The sequence below is a fragment of the Manduca sexta genome, chromosome 18, assembly GCF_014839805.1.
Source record: "Manduca sexta isolate Smith_Timp_Sample1 chromosome 18, JHU_Msex_v1.0, whole genome shotgun sequence".
NCBI classification, from domain to species: domain Eukaryota; kingdom Metazoa; phylum Arthropoda; class Insecta; order Lepidoptera; family Sphingidae; genus Manduca; species Manduca sexta.
The window spans coordinates 14,141,187-14,163,596 of NC_051132.1; the positions used below are offsets into that span (position 1 = coordinate 14,141,187).

The 22,410-nt window shown below is 37.0% G+C and overlaps 1 protein-coding gene across 1 annotated transcript; it reads right to left on the reverse strand.

Annotated features, from left to right (window-relative positions):
* Positions 1-829: 829 nt before the first annotated feature.
* Positions 830-22,222, reverse strand: LOC115449248 (mothers against decapentaplegic homolog 3). The gene is made up of 12 exons (XM_030177005.2): positions 21,885-22,222; positions 17,286-17,379; positions 16,403-16,508; positions 15,790-15,889; positions 14,691-14,810; positions 13,272-13,351; positions 10,451-10,637; positions 9,683-9,780; positions 8,906-9,013; positions 8,267-8,411; positions 7,565-7,692; positions 830-7,246 (listed from the first exon to the last, which is right to left on the reverse strand). The coding sequence occupies exons 1-11, from the start codon at positions 22,085-22,087 to the stop codon at positions 7,569-7,571; spliced, it is 1,365 nt and encodes a 454-aa protein (XP_030032865.1). The 5' UTR covers positions 22,088-22,222; the 3' UTR covers positions 830-7,246; positions 7,565-7,568.
* Positions 22,223-22,410: the final 188 nt, after the last annotated feature.

Below are 22,410 nucleotides of genomic sequence, written 5' to 3' on the forward strand. Positions count from 1 at the left end.
TCTTTAGCGCGACAATATTTAATCCTCGTCGCCACTGTGATATTTCTGCATTTGTGTAAAATAATAGGCGTCGGTAGCGGCCATAAAACATTTATTGACAGATAATGTTGAGTAGGACATACAAGAGGCGGTACATTTGTCCGGGACATGACGTCAAAATGTAAGAGTGGCTCAAAATTATATATTGTACTACTTCAAATTTTATGTCGCGGCAGTCGCGTTACTTATTCTCTGTCTCTGGTAAACTGTAGGACGAAGACAATGAGGTAGAGAACCGCATGCTACAAATTGCAATAGGACGTTATTTTACAATGGACATTACATTACGGCGTTTCGAGTCGCGAGCGAGAGGGAAATATTTTGAGGGTTAACATTACAAAATACTGTAAGATACGCATTGAAGCACCGAGCCTCACTACGCCTCGGCTCATTTGAAGTAGGACGTTGTACCGGCTCAATGCTAAGAAGAGGCTACTCTTACAAACTCTTTTTTATGTCATGTCCTACCCAACTCTATTGACAGACAGGCGTAGTGATGAGACACAATTAGTCACAGACGACACAGGACGTAGTGATGTTCCACAGATGACATCATTTACATACATTACAAAATGATTAGATATCAGTGGAGTCGTAAGTTTATACTATAAGTACACCTAATTTCTGATGATACCGAGAAAGGGATTACTTATATATCCTGAGAAATTAAGGTCATATTTTGCGTGGCAAGTCACCAGACCTAGTACTTTATGTATTGCATCCAAATGATCAATACCGATTCCAAATCTAACAAGGGTGACAAAGGGTAATTAAATAAATAAAACGCACATACAAACCACACGTATTTATTGTAGTTTCGTTTTATATAATACCCTCACACTTGACAGCGTGAGATCGCCAACGGGCAAACGGCAAAACAACTTTGGAAGCCACGTCTGCGACCCGGCTCGGCCACCGCGGTAACTGCGACTGGCGACCGACGCACACCAACTACTTTTAGTCGACAATACAATAGAAAACGTCGAAAATATTAATATACCAAATTGAATATAGAAATTGTTCAGTTGTATGTTTCATAGGAAAAGGTATAATTTATAAGAGCATTTCACAATAATCGCCAGTCTTTGTAATTATCCAGTCAATATAAAATATCGGGTACTAAAAGGATATTCTTAGTCGACAGAATTCCCGACAAAAAGTCGTTGGTATGTCGGAGTCTACAGCCGCCGCAACCGAACCGGACCGTAAATAAACATATAAATATGTTAAAACTTATACTCTATACGATAACATAAACTTAAAATACATTTTTTTCGCCGAGTGTAAATTTTATTTCAAAATTAACTTTTACCATATCCGTAGTTACCGATAATGTATTTTTAATGTAGGTAATACTAATTAACATTGAAATAAAATTCACACCTCAGCAGTCATATTAGTACGTTATTCAATATTAACCATGACATTTCCTTGAATTGTATATCTTAAAAATATAATTTATAAAATAATATTATAATTTATCATCAACATTTTGAATCAACACAAATTCGCGAAATGTCATACATTACGCAAATGGGTGTTTCCGCATAAGACCAGTTCAAATACGCAACTAGCTGACGTGGTGGGTAGCGATAATGCCTCTTTAGCCCCCCCCCCCCCCCCCCTTTCCCGTATCGCAACTCGCCATTCCGCTACCCGCGCGTACAAAACGCGTATACGAACCGGTTTTACGCAAATGGGACTTCATGGGTGACACTTTGCGCATTACGATTCACTTCAATATATTTTAATATTTTTGTACGATCGATTAAATATTTTTATACAAATAAAAAAATCAAAACGATTACGATTAACATTGAACAACTTATAAATATATAAACACATGAAATCGAATGAGACACAAAAATAAAACACGCGTGTGCGCGACGCGACCGCGCGGTGTGGAAGCGATCTCACAACATCAACACGTTGGAACGCACGCGAGCGACTGCGACGAACTTCGAAACGAAGCGAGGACCTTCATGTGTACAAAGTATAGTATATATGGAACATTCATTAATGCAATAATATTAACATGAATATACTGTGATGAAGGACGATAACAGCAGTTTTCAATAAACGATCCCAATCTCAATCTTTAATCCGAATCCCAGGATGAACCAATCAAAATAACTCATTTGTAATAGTAATAGAGTAACAAACCTGTTCTGATTGGACCATATCAGAGATAGATAAAAAAAAACGATTGCGATTGTTTCTTGATAACGGTGGTTAATTGTGTAAACACTGGATAGATCTCCGAGCTTCGTCTCAGAATTCGTTTATAGAAAAAAAAACATGGTCCTTCTATATTTCCGAAATCCATTGTTCCATTTCGCTGTTCAGCGCAGGCGCCCAAACCCTATCTCCTTTAGCACCATACCTTGATATTACACAGTTATCACTTAATGGGAATATAACTTTGTCACTGGTTTCTTTAGATGTTAATAGGTTTCAATTTTTACTTTACTTGACTTTAAATATTTTTGCCATACCAAGTCTGAAGTTTGCTATGGAGGGAAGTGGACAATTAATATTTCCAAGTCCTCCCTATCTTTCTATTTGATTAATTTCGCTGCGGGATAATGGCAAATTAATTTTCCCTGAGACTCAACGAGCTTCACTACTCGGTGTTATAAAATGCGTGCCACTGCTGATCCTGGCTTACAGGAGTTGTAGTGGTGGGTGAGAGCGGAAAAGTCTCTATACCAATTCAGAGGGGTCATTAAATTGTATTTAGTGGTCCCTTAAAGGTTTTGTGAAAACACACGTTTCCATTCCACTTTGATTATACAGAACTTTGTTCTAGTAAAGAAAAATATTATGATTTCAGTGAACATGGTAATGTAGTAAAGGCAAATTGTAATTTGAATTTCATTAGAAGTCGCTGAGAGTACAGAGGGCTGACATTGCTGTTATCATTTGATTCAGTGACATTATACAACTAGCTGATAAGAAATCCGATCCCTGTAGATCAACACTTCTGCGTGACTACTCTGAAAATATGTTCCCTTATAGCGACACGAGGTTGCAAATTATTTTGCGATGAACCAAAGCTTTTTTTTTAAACGTTTTTTTATATAGACTTTAGTAATGACAAAGTGAATTATATTCCCATTACAAACATTACAAAGAGTTGACGATATTTTAGTTATTAAACTAACGTATGTTACAACTGTATATCCGAAAGGGCCCGGCAAATTAAAACCTGTGCACCTTTGATTCGGCGAACTGGCCCTTATTCTCTAGGCCACACGTTATTTGAGTGAAGAACAAGAACGTAACGCATTGCGTCTTGTTTAAGACAATAGAAATTGGTATATAGAATACAATTCCACTCTAATTTCTTGAACTCGGCCGTGTAAAAAATTTACACCGTCAGAGAATAATGCCTCCTATTTCGTTCCTATATAAGAGCACAATGCATTAATAGAAACATTTAAAACCATCTACTAGTAAGTAAGTAATGTCAGCTTTCAATAATTTTCTACCAAATGGTAGTTTTTAACCTGGTATTTATGTAAAATGGTAGTTTTTCAACTAAAATATCGCCAACTCGCCACTTCCGATCAAATCGCCCGGTAAACATTCCCAAAATATCATCTGTTCAATTTAGCCTGTCAAACAGTACATACAAGGCCCGCGACCATCACGTGACGTGGCCCGGACTGAAACCATAGATAGGACCTTAAGGCGAAGATCTAAGGCGCATTTTGACTTGATAAGTCTTGGCCGATGGCGACAAACGATCCTAACCGCTAACTTCAGATCGTGAGTATAAACGGACCAATCAGAATACAGTTTGTCATGTGTAAAGATCACTTATTGTGATTGGTCGATTCTAGTCAGTGGTACGTAGTTAGCGATTGTCATCGTTCATTGAAATCGGCCGTTAATCAAGGAATAGTTAACTATGATCACCTGTTGCCAGCGGTCTTATTTGTAAAATAGACAATTTCATAAATTGCACTTTGAATGCGAAAATTACAATTTTGAAAAACCTTTTAAATCGTGTAATTATTAGGTTTATTGAATCGAAGTCGCCTTTAAAGATTTCGCTCTAAGGTCCCTAAACATACTGCATCTGAGGTAGATACCGGATGAGTTAAATAGTTGCCTTATAGCCCATATTTTTTATAGATGCCATCATATCCTGTAGGGGATCTCAGAATCTTTAAAATATCCTAAAATCCAGTTTTTGTAGACACTATATTACTCAGAAAATAGAGGATTCAGCAAAATCCTATTTTTTTTATGGCAACTATTTCAACCATCAATTTACCATCAGAAACAGCACGGTCTAATAGACAATAATTTAAAAAATACTTTTAAAAAAATGTAATATACAATCACGATCGACGTTAAAAATGTTTCGTTAAATTTTACATCTTGGCCACCACCGTGCGGTGTCCGTGCAGTGGCAGGGCCGTGCTATAGACATTCACATGACACTGGGGATGATCCTTTTACTACTATAGTGGCACGACAAAGTAGTCTCACTGCAGTACGGAGTAAGCTCCATATAGTATCGACTGATGGGAGATGATTAACTCTCGTCAGTCGACACAATTATGTCGGCCAGATTGATCCTGGAAAGTGACACAGACGGGCGGATGCAAATATATCACCAGCAAATTGAGTTCTCTATAGCAGTGATAGCAGCCACCACGGCACGGACCCGTCACGGCCGTGGCCTAAACGAGTCAAGATACGCTTTAACGAAGTTCCGAATGACTATGGCTTTGCCAACGCGCCGTCAGTACCCGACCGCGACACGTCACGACAACGAACGAACTTAGAATTATCGACAAAATGTTAAACGAACGTGGTTTATTTACAAGTTAATTTTGGATTTTGTGTCGATTTGATTTTCAACCATGCTTATCGGTGTTGCGAAAATGTGAGACAAACTATTAGTTGTTTTTATAGCGTCATACTCTGTCCCATTGACAGCAGTGGTAAGTAATCTTGGCATCAAAAAATACGCCAGCCATATAATAAAGGTAATCTCCAAAATATCTATCGATATTTGATGAAGTCATGTAAAAATGTACTTGATTTATTACATTTTTTATGACACATATCGTAAATATAATCGAGAATCGCGCGTTTTTATGCGCCGACGCATGAAGTCCAAGGACATCTGTCAAAACTGACACGACTGACAGCCGCAATCATTTACCGAATCCGGGGAGGGGTTAAACAATAACAGTGCCTAAATATTACTTTCAGGTAATATTACTGAAAACTCCCAAATCAACACAAAATCCAAAATATTCACGTATTAATAGAGATAAAATAAAAGCACACAGCTACTTTCGTAAAAATCCGACATTTTGTAACGAGTACGATTAAATGCATTTCATGATGGCAACTAGCGGCTTGCGGACTTACGTTGGCAACACTGATTGAAGTTTTGTTGATTCATATTTTATAATATCTTCCATGTTGAATATTGAAACTAAAACATTGACAGGTTTTCGAATATATATTTTTCACGGACACTGTTTCATGCTGATGATTATCAGTTATGTTTACTTCAATATGTCTGTTGAATCAACTGTTAAAAATAGATGAAAAATATATTTACAAAATGACATTAGATACATAGTAAGTCTGTTAACAATCAAGTATTTGCTGGAATATGGCTTATATGATATTATATTATTTTGATGATCTATACAATAGTATCTATAGAACTAATGAAATCATTAGAATAATAATACGCGTGGGTTTCTTAACACTGGCGTCAAGTTAAATCGCTGCTTACCCTAGATTTAAACCAGCACCACTTCAACACAGTGCCACCAACAAGCCACGAGCCTCTTTATATATCGATTGACTGTGGTACTCGATTAACATCGCCTAAGCTAAAATGACGCACCAATCAATATACACATGATAAAATGGTCAAATTGTCTATTCAAATTTATAGCTTTTGTATTAACTGAATAACGCTGCAATTCGCTTGCATGATGGTGTATATCGATACCTATAAAGGGTAACAACAAAGCATAGAGCAATGGGCTGAACAGATTTATTAAACCATAGAGCAGTGTATACAGCGACGCAGGCGCACGAGACTAATACAAAATAAACTTTTTACTATTAGAGTGCTTGTGAATGAACACATAGTGTTGTTACAAAGATGACCTACCAATTTAATTGCACAAAAGAGCTCTATATTACAACTATATTGGTTAATTCTCCCAGCTTAGCTTTGCATTGATGAGCTCAGCTTCAGCGGCGGGGCGCGTCATTCCAGCTCAGTCGATAACGTCACAAGCTCGTACGGTAAACTATGAACTTATAAAAACGGACAAACGACGCAATCTCTAAAATGTTACTTACATTATTACAAATTACAACGACCCGCACGCGATGTGTACTCGCCTCCTATTTTATTTGAAATACATTTTGAACTAAATAGATATGTGGTAGGTATTAGGTAGGTAGTGAAAGTAGGAAACTATTATTTTATACAACCAAGCACATCTGGTGAAAAGCTGCAAAATTGACTCATCATCATCATCATCAGCCACATTAAGTCCATTGAACATATGCTTCCACTAAAGATTTCCAGATTTAAAAACTGATTTTTAGCGGCAATATCACCCAGAAATTAGTATTACGAAGCATGGCACCGCACAGCTCTTGCGCTTTGTGAAGTTACTCGTAAACCGAAATACAATGCTTGCATACTGCAAGCAGACGTAGACTACGGGCCAGCCTTCATATGGCAGGGCGCAGCGCAGCGTAAAGAAATTTCTACTGTCAAATTATTATCGACATTGTCTTTGAAATTTCAAATTCAATTAACACAATAATTATTGTTTTGTTAATGGGTTTAAAATATTATTTCAATAAAGATAATGTCGATAATAGTTTGACAGTAAAAAAAAACCGGCGTTGCGCTCCGCCATATATGTTTCGACTCTAAGCGATCGCACCTACTCTGAAAGATTCTTGCACAAGAGATCTATTTTGTGAGAGTAAGTTTATAACTTTATGATCGGTATCATGACGCGAGTACACGTTACGTGCGTAATTAAAAAAATCTAATTCCACGTGAAATATCGATAATCGCTTACATTACATCACTAAGACTTTACGGAGGTATCTCTTTTGTATTGTTGAGCTAAACTCTCTTTTGTGTTTGTGTATGTGTTTGTGTGTGTGAGTATAAATCCTTTGTATCTTCGTTCATCTGAAAAGACAATTTTTTAGATCAGTCGTATAGCCGAAGACACTCAAAAAATAGATGAATCACATTTAACAATCAAAGTTATTTTGTAACAATTTTCACTATTTACAGAGATTATGTATTGGTTTAAAACACCATTTGTTTTAGGAAATCAGAATTAACAAATTCCAAAAAACATGATTATTATTACTCTTAATTTCTGATATTCTAGATGATAATTAATTTGCGGCGACAGCCTGTAAGTAAAACAGCACTGCAGCCATTACATGTAACAAATAAATTTATATAGCATATGTTTTGTTGTGCGTAAGTGGTACTGACGTGTTTAAGACATGGAGGAGCACGGCAGCCGCGGCGAGCCCATCTGCGTCAGCACGCGGTCCAGCCACTGCAGCGGGCCGTTCAAGTGCAGCTCGATCCAGCACGGCGTCGACGTCACCGTCTGCCGTCTGCACGCAGACAAATACAACAAATGTAAGGAAAAGCTCAGGCTGGCTATAATACCGTTGTAAAATTAATTAGAATTAAAAATAATTTTATACTCAAAAATTGTTTGGTGTAATCATTGTGTGACAACTCCATCAACTCTTACGCAGAACTAGGCATTACCGCTCTCCCCTCTCCCTTTAAAACCTCTGACGAAACAGACATACGTGAGGGTGGATCCACGACCAATGTAATAATAATATAATAATAATAATATCAGCCCTGTATTTATATACTTGCCCACTGCTGAGCACGGGCCTGCTCTACTACTGAGAGGGATTACTGAGAGGGACCAATGTAAAGGGACTAAATTATATACAACGGTACTGCCCCGGTTATCATGCTTCCTCCTACAGTAATGTAGTCTCTTTCTAGATATTTTTTTTACGTTACTAATGATTATACCATGCGTTCTTTATAATAGTACACAATCCATTATGTAACTACTAAGTTGTTGGTCATATTTTGGTGTCAGGGGTAGAGGGATTTGATACGTAATTCGCCCCCAAGTCTCTCTAGATATGTGTTGGAAGTCACCTGTACTCTGCGCCCCATCCCTTGACGAAGCTCATGCGGATGGTGCACATGCGCGTGAGCTGGAACACCGCCTCGAACCCCTGCGACACCGACTGCGACAGCAGCGCCGCGAACTCTTGGTTGTTGAAGATTTTCAGATTGCAACCTGCAATAAACGAGAACATCATTTTCGCCGCTCATGCACTACGTTAATTATTTTATTAGCTCTTGGGTTCAGGGCTAGGTATTTATATGGTGAGAGGCTTGGTGATCGTGGGTTCCATTCCAATGCCTAATTATTGCGGTTTCATCTTACCATCTTTCACATTTTTAGTTAATAGGAAAAGCCGATACCCAAGTGTCACAAATATCGGGTATACTAGCTCATGCCGATATTACCGCACAGTTGGACAGGTGCAATTATTCTTATATTTCTCGATTGATAAACCATTCCACAAATTATCTAAACATGTGATGAACAGAAACTGATCGAGACAAATAATCCGCTCTAAATGCGGTACATCAAATAATAACCACGATCCTGTCATGAGGGACCGACTACAGAGAGTCAGAATCCATCCCATGATGTGATAGGGATCGAGTCTATCGCCATATCGGACGCAAATTCTTATCCCAAGCGAGTCATGTTCGTGTACCAACCTGGCGGTATCTTGCAGACGGTGGCCGGGTGCCAGCCGTAGCGCTGGTTGCAGTTCGGACTCTGCACGAATATCGACGAGTCGCTCAGGCACTCGGCGAACACCTCACCTGCAATCAGTATTGCAAACTTAATTCACAAACAGAAAAGACCAGTATAGACAGTTATATCACAGGTGTCGAAAAGTATTAACACAATTTTTGGAAATTCTCAGAGATGGGCCTAGTTCTCCTGGTCTACAAACTTAGTAGATCCATGCTTTCGGTCTTGAAAATAATAGCTGTGACATCCCTTGTGACTCCCCACTCTCCTCTCCACTCAGTCAAGACAAAACCATTAGCCATTACAATCTATTAGAATTAAAATTTTAAAATTCAACCTTGAATGAATTAATCCCTCCTAGTCGAATGTCGGTTACGACGGCCAATGTAACGGAGATCAGCCAAGATATTATAGTGTACAAGTGTGTGCGCAACACACAGGTGAACTCTCTGTTCCATCATAGGCCGGTGAGACGGCGATCCGACCGGAGAAAGATAAGGCGCAGGACTAACAGCTTTACGTGTTTTCCGTGTGACGGGGGTGTCACACCGCCGACTCCTTGACTCCGAGCTACGATGGAGTAATTTTTAAGATGGAACAACATCACATCTTTTTAGCTCGGGATTCGAACCCACGACCTCAGCGCGGTAGTCGCACTCGTACGGCGTACGCATTACAACTACGCCACCGAAGCAGTCAAACAATTCAACCATGATAATGTAAAATTAGCTACTCACCGCCAATATAATACAGTCTGACGCCCTTGCCGATATGCCGACGCGTCTGTTCCACCACTTCGTTTCTGTTCACATTGGACAACAGTCCCAGGCAAAACCTGCGGAAACAAGCCAGTTACAACTCTGCTTAATTGACAAGTTATTACAAGGATGTACGATTTGCTAAGTTAATAAAGTTGAGATCAACTAGGAGTATTATCACTCAGTTCTACTACTGTAAGTATTCTAGCAATAGACTATTAAAGAATGGACTTCCTAGACAGTGTGCGTCAGTGGCGAAGAATGACATTTTACGAAAGGGAGCTAGCTCTATGCAACTTTTAGGTACTGATAAAATGCATCAATGCGGTCTAGAAATCGTTATTTGGACTTTTCGTTGATACTATAAGTGAATAAAAATAGGGGCCGTTCAAGTATTACGTAACGCAATTTTTGATGATTTTCAACCCCCCACCCCCTTGTAACGCGCCGTAACGTTTTCCTGCACGCCCCTGTCCCCAGTTACGTAACTCTAAAGTGTTATTTTTTTTAATATTCACAATTATGTCACGCAAAGTACCGGAAAGTCACTAAAATAAATTTTGTTATTGTTTCAAAATAAAATACCTATGTTATATAAAGCGTAGTACGAAGCCCTCTCCTGTAACGCATCGTAACGTTTTACGAGACCCCTCCAAATTACGTTACGTAATACTTGAACGGCCCCTAACCCATATTTTTTTCTTTCTTTCTTCCTTTTTTTCTTCTCAAACCGTCTCACAAGCTCACCTCTCACTATTGCTGGGGTCGGTGAAGCCGTCCACGGTGATGGAGGGCTGCGAGGCGTGGAAGGTCTCGCCGACGCGCGTGTTCAGCTCGTAGTAGCTGATGCTGCACCAGAAGGCGGGCTCGTGGTACAGCACCGGCGCCGCCTCCGTCGTCAGGCCCGGCGGCGACGGCGTCAGGCGGGTCAGGTCTGGAATTAGACATAGTCTTTTTAGTGTGCTATCTTGCTTCAATTGATCGGTTTGATTGCTTCTGATTTTGATTAGTACAAACGCTTTGGAAAATGCCTATAAGTGTCTAACGCCCGAATACTGAAACGCTACTCAACCAACCAACTTGTCTGAGGCCTACTTAAATTTAACAGGCTACTTAATTTAAATGGCATTCTCAAACGTACATTAAAAGATTTTACGGAAAACTCAGTTGAGGAGCAGTTAATTTGCTATAGATTATAAAAAGTTTGTTTTCGTTTACATAATTTTAATAAAATGATATTTATGTGTCGTTTCACGCAGCATAATTTATGAAACATAAAAAAAAATCAAATAACGTAATACGCAGTTTAATTAAAAATGATTTTTAATTATTAAATTCTCAACATTGATGTAGTAAATACATTCCAACTTATTTATACTTGCCATTTGGCAGCATGATCAGTATTGACATAGTCACTTTAGAAAAAAAAACTTCTGTATCTGTCAAATTTTCGTCAACAATTAAGTAAATCGTAGTGATTATTTTCTGTTTGTTAACAACATAATTCTTATTTCGTGTCTTACCACAGAAGTTTCTATTTTGTAATTATATAATCAATGCAGTCTGCAAATAACAAAACCCAAAAAATTGGTTGAAATGATACCTAAATAGAAAAACAAGAACTGCTGGATATAGTGAAAAAGTAAGTATTGGATTTATTTGGAGGCCCATCGAATTAAGAAAAAAGGGCATTGCTCGATGCGGGCTGCTTCCGACATTCAATCTGGAAATTTTTGCGGGAGGCCTTTGTTCAGCAATGGATATCATGTGGCTGATAATGTTTTTTTTGTCAATAACTTTTAAAAATATATTTGTTTTATTGGCAGCTCTCGTGAGGAACACAAGCAGTGAGCTGAGGGCGAGTAGCCGGCTGTGAAGTGAGAGGCCGTGGGTTCTCTTGTATGATTTATATAATCAATCAATCAATCAATAATTTATTCAAGAAATAGACTTCTGCAAGCATCTTCTATATATATGTACTATGTGTAGCAAAATGTCTGTAATAAAATTTTATATGTCTGATATATAAGAATTACAATTAAAAAATATAATAATTACAATAAAGTTTCTTCTTGCTTCTCTAATAAATATTTCTTCATTCAGACATGTTCAGACTTTCAATAAAATTAAATTCCCTTACAATTGTTACATACACACATAATAAAGCTAATCATCCTAGAAGGGGTAGGCAGAGGCACAACTAGTTCCATGATATGAGCGCAGGCACAACTAGTTCCATGATATGAGTACAATATGATGTACCATATTGTACTCATATCTATATATATGTACTATGTGTAGCAAAATGTCTGTAATGTAATGTTTATATCTCTGATATATAAGAATTACAATTAAAAAATATAATAATTACAATAAAGTTTCTGTTTGCTTCTCTAATAATTATTTCTTCATTCAGACATGTTGACTTTCAATAAAATTTATTTCCCTTAAAACTGTTACATATACACATAATAAAGCTAATCATCCTAGAAGGGGTAGGCAGAGGCACAACTAGTTCCATGATATAAGCACAGGCACAACTAGTGCCATAATATGAGTACACCATGATGTACCCAGATGGCCCTTTGATAGGTGCCTGTGGTAAAGAAACGAAGGACAATAAATATCTGGTATTTCTTTTTATGACCGGCTAGGCTGGATCAATATCCAGTTTAAATCAATATGATGAATGAACATTGCTGAAATGACAATTCCTGAATTAAAAAGCATAATTTAGGACAATTCCTGAATTAATGAACATAAATACTCTTCGAAAGTGTCTAATTTCTCTCGATTTCTTCGATTGACCCTATATTCTTCTTCAGACAGTGATGATAGTGAAGAAAAAGACATTTTATTAAATCGAAAGAGTATATAATAACAACTAACACAACAATAAATATTTTAGCGTAAAGATTTGAGAGTAGTCGCAAGCACTCTCAAATTGAATCTCAATTAACAGCCATATAAGGCGGCCTTAAATAGCTGTCAAACTTTAAGCAGGGTTTGTGAATACCGTTTGAATCAATAAGCGGACCTTAAACCTTCGTCGCCTTAAATTTAAGGTTAGGAAATAAGTGACGTTTCAGTATACCAATTTCAAAGATAACGAATGCTTAAATCCGTGAGGCCATCTTAAATATTTAAGTGGCGTTTGAGTATTCGGGCGTAAATAAGTCATTTCTCATACTAGCAAGTTACGCTTATTTGATGCGGTATATGATTATCCTACATAACTTCTTCTTATTTATGAAGTCGGTTAAAAAGGACAGACTGATACACAATGTATTTCATCCACAACTTTAATGTAAGTCTATTCTAACTTCAATCTTTGTCAAAATTTTATAGAGGTCCTGTTAAACAACTATTGAAACATTAATTGACTTTTGAACCGTCAGATAAGTTATTTATAATACCATCCACAATACATAAAATTACATTTATTCGAATAAAACAGACCAAGTGTTTAACTTCTGTTACGTTACACTTCGATTGACAACTTTATCTCATTGCAAATTCAACTCTATTAATAAAATACAGTAAGTAGTAAAATTGTCAACAAACTCACTCATGTTGTCGTTGTGGTCCATGGGGTCGCCGTCCTCGCTGATGTAGCCGGGCGGCGGCGTCTCCACTGTAGAAGAGCTCCTGAAACACAACACACCGTGTTGTCACTCATTATGCCTAACTTTGTTTCCTGACGGTAAACAGACCCTCGAGATGGTATTTATTTATTTAATACTAGTTGACCCGACAGAAGTTGTCCTGTCTTAACTATGTATGCACGCGCGCATTCTGTCGATCGCTGACAGTTATTTAAAACCACTCACAATTATTTAAAATTAATATTGTCGTTAAGTTTTCTTAAATTTTCTAATTTTTCGCGCAATTTTCTGAATTTTTTCTTTCATAAGAACCTTCTCGTGACAATAACAAACACAACAAAAAAATATAGTGAAATCAGTCCAGCCGTTCACGCGTGATGGCGTGACCAAGGGAAATAGGGATTCATTTTTATATGATATTTTCTGTTTGTTGTGGAAACAAACAGAAAATATCAAATATAAATAAGTAAAGAATCCAGCGAAGTTTCCGCTAATAAATAACACAGGTATGAATTAGAGTCGAAATAGTGTGGACTGACAGAAGTGTTTTGCTGGTGGTAGGATATATTTTCTATCTGGATAGCGACCACCGTACACAAGGTGTTAAAACCCGCCATAGTGGCCCACGTAAGTGTGTCATGTTCCGCGATCAGCTTGTGTATATTCGGTTCCAACAGATCGGCATAATTGTGTCGACTGCCGAGGGTTAATCATCTCTCGTCAATCGACTTTTTATTGTAGCCCCCTCCATTGACCATCAGGAGCTGAAAGATCCATTTGGCGTGACAGGATAAAAAAAAATTGACAGGAGCTCATCACCCCTCGCCAGCCGATACAATTATGCCGGTCTATTTGAAGCCGGATATACACCGACTAATGGTGATAATATTTAATGTGTTGACTTGATTTCTATAGCCGTGAAATTTAGGACGGCGAGTGATTTTAAAACTGTCCAACAGCGACTACAAGAGACAATCATTGTAAAGTAACATTAAAATTGCTGCAGAGTCAAAGTCATCCTTTTTTACGGCTACATTCAATTCCTTGGTGATTGTTTTTATGAGGTATTTCAGTCCATAGACGATGGTAGGTAACGGTGAAGGTGGTGGTGGTGGTAGGTAATGGTAGTGGTGTTGGGTAATGGTGGTGGTGGTAGGTAATGGTAGTGGTGGTGATAGGTAATGGTGGTGGTGTGGTGGTGGTAGGTAATGGTGGTGGTGTGGTGGTGGTAGGTAATGGTGGTGGTGTCGTGGTAGGTAATGGTGGAGTTGGTGTGGTGGTGGAGTTGGTGTGGTGGTGGTAGGTAATGGTGGTGGTGTCGTGGTAGGTAATGGTGGAGTTGGTGTGGTGGTGGAGTTGGTGGTGTCGGTGGTGGTACTCACACGTGCACGGTGGTGTTGCCGGGCACCTGCTGCGCGAGCGTGGCCTCGAGGTACATGGCGGAGTGCGCGCCCGCGCCCACCGCGCCCACCACGCCCGACTGCATCGCGCACACCGACGCGCTGACACACCGGCCATAGGAATAGTTAGCGACAAACCTATACTATAAAGCTGAAAAGTTTGTTTGGACGCGACAATATCAGGAACTACTAAACTGATTTAGATTTTTTTCACTAATGGGGAGCTACAATACTTCTGAGTGCTGTAGACTTCATTTTATCCCAGAAAAATATAACCCGAAACTTTTATCCCGCAAAAACTTACACGCGACCGAAGCGGCAGACAAAATATCTTATAAGTTCGAATAACAGCTGAGATTTTGAGAGCCCAAATCTAACAGATTCTTTCTTTTCGAAGCAAATTGATAATTGTTGCTACCAGTCTCTATAGCTCGCTGTGTACTATTTACTACCGAGTACTCTCGTATGCGAAATTCCATCAAATACGCGGTAATTATACAGTTGACACCTACAGCCTTACTTATAAAAATTTCGTAAAGCTATGCTTAGTTAAAACGCAAATTTACTCGATAAGATATAAGTCAAAACGCGCCTTCTTGCCTCTTAATAAGGTTTAAACTCGGAACGGGTGATGTTTTTAACAGCTATTTAATCAATTCTTAACCACTTCTTAACGTTAAAACATGTTTATAAATAAGACTAATGCCTAACTATAGTGTAACCCCCTTATTCATAGACGTTATTTATCTAAGCTCTATCTTTGCTGTGATAACAAGTCTGTTTCTCAGTGCTGACGGCATGGCAGCCTTCGCAGTGCGTAGACATAGAGCCGTTGTGATTAGCTAATATTGAGATACAACTTGAATTTAGTTGGGTGTCAGATAAACAAAGCTGAACAAACAGCAAGCTATCAGATAAACAAAGCTGAGAAACAGACTTGTTATCACAGCAATGCTCCGTCCTTATATACATAACGTCTATCAATAAGGGGGCAAAAATTATATTTGTATACATTGCTCTGGTCCAGTTCGAAGGACATTCTAGCCAGCATTTCATATGTAAGCTTATGTGGTATACTCACGGGTCTGTATGCTCGTGCAGCGGCTGGTGGTAGTCGGTGTAGGGCGGCGGCGCGCGGACCTCGCCCTCGCCGCAACGAGGCACCAGGATCGGCGGCAAGGCTGCGGGACACGAGACCAATTAACTAGACTCGACACCAGGAACCCGCTGATGAACTTCAGTACAATTTCTATAGGGAAAAGTTAGCAAAGGAGTAGGAAAGTTTCAACTATGCTTGGAAACATTTTTTTTATAATGATTTCTTATGTTTACGCGAATGTTAGACATTAAAATTAATTTCGGATTTAATCGCGGTTTTATAATTCAGTTTTTTTCCGACGTTACTTCGACGACATTCGACGTTCGAAGACTTTGCAGCCTTCTTGGTCACGGGGCGGACTTAGGTGTTGGTCATCCGCAAAGTCAAATTTACAATATCTACCTACATTTTAGAAATTATTAAGTTTTTAACTTTTTGACATTTGACCTAAATAATATGAATTGTTCAAAGCAAATCGTAAGTAATCTCTTTAGAACACAATATCTAAAAATTCATGAATATGGATACCTTGCCTGACTAAATGAAAAGGGTATAAATGCAATTTGAGGCTTCGTAAAAGAAAAGTATGACTCACCAGGCGAGTCGATTTTATTGTAGTGATAGGGGTTGATGCACACTTCGTCCTTTTTCAGCTGATAAGCGAACTCGCAGTGATCTACCGGCTTCAATTCATGCTGGCTCTGAAACATGACGTCAAATTTTATATCCGCATCTAATGAAAATGAACATAGATAAGATATGAAAGTGAACATCATGCCCGGTTGCCTTTTTAGAGGTAGGCAGATGTGTAACACACTGATTTTGCAAGCTATGTCCCAGGTAGTAGGGGCGAATCTATTATATATGATACAAAACCAGATTCCAGGCTAATGTTAAACAGGAAAATCATTACTTTGCCAGAGGTCGAACCAGACTAGAGCATGAAATACAATTCTACAAAATTCTACTTTTAAAAAGAAAAAACATTTAATCGTTCAAATCGAAAATTTTTAAAAATTCGGAAAATATTCATAACTCGAAAACTATGAAAAATCGCGAAGCATACATGGGGGTGATTCGGATACCCCAAGGGGTGCTCTATCTCTGGACCTCCGCTTGTCACTATTTTCTGCGACACCTTGTATATCTCTATGTCGAACATACAGAATATTTGCATTGAACAACGCTCTGTAGCCAGTTTTCGCCTATGGCGTGTGCGGTGCTAGTTATCCGGTCAGGATACAGGCGGAATGTTATCGTCAGCTTATGGATGGAATAAAGTATAAAATGCTCAGAAGAATTTTGCAAGAACAATCACAATTAATTGGAATCGTTTTATTTTTTTCTTCTTTACCGAGAGTTCATATTCGAATGGCCGTCTGTATGACTACCTACAACTGTTGAAAAAAAACTAGTGATGCGACAGAAAAGTTGATAAAATATCGACTAGTGATGTGATATTAACAAATTGTACTCACTTGCAGCTGCGGCCAACGCCACAGCCTACAGTAAACTACATGCGGCAGGCCCTTGCGGTACTGGCCGTTGACGCCGTTGTCATTCGGCTTCACTCTATCGACAAAAAAAAAATACTTTGTTAAACAGCGTATTATAATATAAAAAAAAAACTATGTACATTAAAGCGGCGGTAGCCTTGTTGGAACGGACTGCCGAGATGAATGTGCTCAGGTTCAAATCGCAAGCGCACACACCTGTGACTTCTAAAATTATGTGTGTAATCCATGCAAGTTATTGCTTGCTTTAACAGTGAAAGAAAACATTGTGTGGAAATCTGGATACCTAAGAAATTCTTTTAGAATTTTAAGGCTTTGTGAAGTCTACCAAACCACACTGGGCCAGCACGGTGGACTAAGGCCTAGTCCCTCTCGATACTAGACGCAAATTTATCTTGTATCTGCTTGTTTATGATTTCTCTAAATTCAATATAGTAGCTCTAAGGTTCTTGAGATTCATGGCATGTCAAAACAATACTATAATAATGACCTGTATAATAACGACTTGAGGAGTTGAGGCATCTTGCTGTCCTATTTTATTTCTTGAGCACTTGAAAATTATGCTAGTATTTTTTACTTAACACTAATATTGTTTATGCAAAAGTTTAAGCACAAGTATTTCTTTGCGAAGAATGGTTCAACAGTAATTGAAATGCTTTGTATTAAGTATGCATTACACTGATAAAAATATCAGGTGATTAAAGCCTTGTTGCAGAAAGCAATAAAAAAAGTTATTTTTTAAAATGCCTATCTGAATTTAAATACAATGTGTTTGCAGTTAGCTTTGTCTATACTTATGAGTCTATACTGCACACAAAAGTAACTAAGAATGGAAATATTATTTTATTTGATATCTTTATGTTCACATGCATCCATGTCTCTATTTATTTTTTAATTGCTTTAAATGATGAGACGAGCTGGCCGTTCGCCTGATGGTAAGCGATACGACAGCCCATAAACAGTTGCGCAACACCATGAATTACAAAGTATTGTATGGTATTCTATTACGCTCGCCATCCTAAAACATGAGATGTATATAATTCTAAATCGCACACCTAACTTGAAATTTATACAAACATAATTATTCATGAATCGCATTTGTTTGTATACATTTTATTGAATTTCTATTCAATTGTAAATTATGTATGTGTGTTATTATATTCTGTGGGTATCAGCATTAAAGGAAATAATGTACTTAGCTATCATTTGGATAAATAAATATTATAATGTATCTCTCCTGTAGTAAATTAATGCACAAAGCCTTCTGGAAGGCTTCTATGGGGTTATGGAACCTACAAATAGAGGCCCCTTTAAGATATGTTTCTCTAGTTGGGATGTGAACGTCTCGTAAGTACATTCTCTGTTTGTACTTATGGAGGAAATGTAGCTGAAGACATCATCCGCAAGGTTCAAGAACTGTTGCAAGGAAGCTGGAAATTATCTTTGGGATATGGATGGTATCTAGCTGGACTGGTTGCTGGGCTATTGATTAAGAGAGTGGGACACCTCTCAATAAATTTTTTATTAATATTGTTACTTAGGTGCAGTTTGCAGTGTAATTAAAATTTTATTTACATGCAGTGTTAGGAAGACCTAGGCATATTACATTAAATGCAGCTTTATAATATGCCTACAACTTTTATCAATGATTTCCAAAGTCAACACCCTTGTAATGTTATAAAAAGGTTACAATTAGGCGCATTTACTTCATTTAGTCATTTCTAATTGTGATGCAATCTTTTTTTTATATATGAGCATAGCAATGTGTATCCACTGCCCCTGATGGTAAGTCGAGTGTACCTAAAAGTAAAGTAACTTATATCTTTCCTTAGAAGGCTTGTTTACTCATACAAAGTATCATCAAAAGAGGTTCAGTAGCTTAACCATGAAAATAAAAAGACTAACAGTTACTTTTGCATCAATATTATTAGTATGGATTTAAAAGACTGTTCTGGAAATGATCTAACCACATTATAAAATTATTTCCTTTAAAGATTTTTTTAAGTCTGCCTTTCTATAGTTTAGTAATAGTGTTATGATTTTGAAGTAACAGAATTCAAATAAAGAAAATGTTTGGTTATGTATTATTTTCATAAGTATAGATCTGAATAATAGCCAAAAAATCATTTTTATTAGTTACAACTGCACATATGCACCCCTATGATCCATAAAGAAATGAAATAATTAATTTGAAACTGTAAAATGCAGTATTCAACAGAGAATGGGCAAGAAATTCTGGTGATGCACTTTTCAGACTCAGTTTGAGTCATGAACTGTAGCGCATGATACAGATAAAAAAATACTATTGTTTTTTTATTGTTGCTTAGAACAGTTCATTCATATACTGACAAAATACATAATAAATCAATTTTAAATTTCCATGACAGTGCACACTGCACAACCCTTTCAGAAAACATAAAGTTCTCTATTATACACCTCTAGTACAAAGATATAATAAGCAAATCTTACTAATATTGCAATTGAAGATTTGGAACATTCATGGATGTTGCTAAGAAGCATGATTCTGCAAATTTGGTATACAGATAGCCAAAGCGCTAAATAGATATAAAAACTTCTGAATCTTTCTGTATGCACTAAGCAACATATCTTTATCCCATTTATCTAGATTATATCTTGTAAAGCATGTCCACAGAGACCCAGCCGTAAGCAAAACATAGTATTCAGTTTACTTTATTTATTCAACTGCAATGTGAATACAAAACAATACACTAAATAAATATTTTTCAAGTTTAAAAAGGCCTAAATATAAACATGCATTATTTTGAAATGTAGATAAGATTATACAAAAAAATAACATGACTCTTTTTCAAGCTTAAAAAGGCCTAAATATGAACATGCATTATTTTTAAGTGTAGATAAGATTATACAAAAAAATTACATGATTCTATAATATGAGGTCATGCAAGGTTTGATATGTGATAGATATAAAATACTAGCTTTTGCTTATGGCTTTGCCCGCATGTCGGATATTTTTCTCCGACTTAGTTGATATGTATCATTATATTAAGACCAAATTACCTAAATCATAATTAATTGTAGCCTATGTGTTATTCTGCAGTATAACCAATATAACTTTAAAGTTTCATTCAAATTCGTTCAGTAGTTTTTTCATGAAAGACGAACAAGTATACATACATACATCCATCTGCACAACTTTCGCATTTATAATATTAGTAGGATCTACATTTTCATAGCTTAGATTCAGATCCCATTGCATTAACAGATTGTGAAAAATTTAATCTGAAAAAGGAATCATTTAAAAATGGAATACATATTTATTTACAATTCTAGTATGTAAAGCATTGCTGATTAGTCAGCTGGAAATATCCTTGTATTTTCTGAAAATTATTGCACTTAATCTATTTTTTTTATATGTATATTTACCTACTCTCATACTGCCTTGTTTCGCTACTAACAGGAACAACACTTCTTAATATTCAGCCACATTAATAGTCTCAATAGTAATATTCGATATTTAAATGGTTTTTAGACTTCACCGCATCAATTTAGATGCTAATAAAACATCATTAGTCATATAATTGAGAATCAACATAACCTTTACATAGTGAAAACTGCACACTACATAATAAAGAGGTTATTGACCTTGAACGTATCGACTTTATTAAGATACCAACGAGATTATAGTCGCACGATTTTGACGTCAAATTCGGTTTGGCGCCATTTGTTATGAACGAAAATCCAATTAGAATCTTGCTTCTCAGAATATTTAAATATTAAAATGGACACTAAAACGAATTGATGTAAAGCGCAAGACACGGCATCCAATTTTTTTTGATTATTCGTCATGGATTAGGTAAACAGTCGTTCAATAAACATATTTGTTTTCATTTATTCACAAATTTTCCTATAATCCATACATTACACACCGCATTATTAAATTATTTTTAAATAAAACTAATTACCTCTTATGTCGGAATCACACCCGCGTATCACGCCGAAACAATGCAAAATTTACGAAATGAGCTTAATTTATCTCGTATTTCTTGTAAAAGCGGCGAATAAAAAATTCACGAACACCAAAATACGGCCGCCATGTTGACAAAAGCTTCGATTGTTTTGACGGAGACTTGACCTTTTCGATTTTGCGTCCTGCATTTTATTATGCAACTAAAGAGAGATGGGCATACATGGATGGCCGCTTGGCAAGTTCAAAGTTCGTTGGTATTTGGTCGGATTATATGTTAAAAATATACACAGTCTGTTATTTCCGAACGAACATTACAATGACAGAAAAAAATCAGCTGATTTTGTCAACGATTTATTATGCACGATTTATTTTTATTACTTTTAAACAGAATCCAATTAGACTTTATCAAGAATTTCCTCAGTTTGGAATCACGATACTAAATTACGAACGTCTCTTTGATTAGCAAAGACAACTTTTATTTTGCTATACATTCAAGGTAACATAGTCTCTGTGTCTTATAGCATAAAGCTCAAAAACAGTGAGTTGTACATTTTCGGCAGGAAACGTCACACCAAAATGATTGTTATCAAAAAATAAATCAATAGCATACCAACCTGGGAATCGTAACGCATTTAGTATGACTATTTTGGCTAGAAATTGCCTTCTCCAATTCTTCTAGAGCTCCACTTTTCTTTAATTTCTTCACTAAACTTTTCACTGCCTTCTCAGACCATTTGTCTTCAGCTGCGGAAGAACCTTCAGGGCCCTTTTTCCAGCCTAACAGCCGCTTCACAACCGGCGGAGTTAGCGGGAACATGCCGTATAGTTCACTGACAAAGTCATTAACACAAGCGAATTATCATTTAAAGAATGAAATCAAATTTAAACACACCATTTAATGCGTTCCGTATTTAGATAAACTCTCCGCCATATTGAGACTGGATGACAGTTCACATGTCAATCAACAGATTTGACCTTTTATTGCTATCTCTTTTTAATTTGCTAAAAAAGCTAAATAAGAAATTATATTTTGATCGGCAATTTAATTCATTATTTTTAAACTAACCCACAAACAGATATATTTAGGATAAAAATTATGGGTACAATAGACACTAGGATAAATGTTTCAACGCGCATTGC

Coding starts and splice junctions, on each gene's coding strand:
- LOC115449248 (XM_030177005.2), bottom strand. CDS start 22,087: ATGTTCCCGCTAACTCCGCCGGTTGTGAAGCGGCTGTTAGGCTGGAAA. Junction 9,014..9,682: donor CAGACTGTATTATATTGGCG/GTGAGTAGCTAA, acceptor TACTGATTGCAG/GTGAGGTGTTCGCCGAGTGC. Junction 7,693..8,266: donor GGATGGGGCGCAGAGTACAG/GTGACTTCCAAC, acceptor GTCTGCGTGCAG/ACGGCAGACGGTGACGTCGA.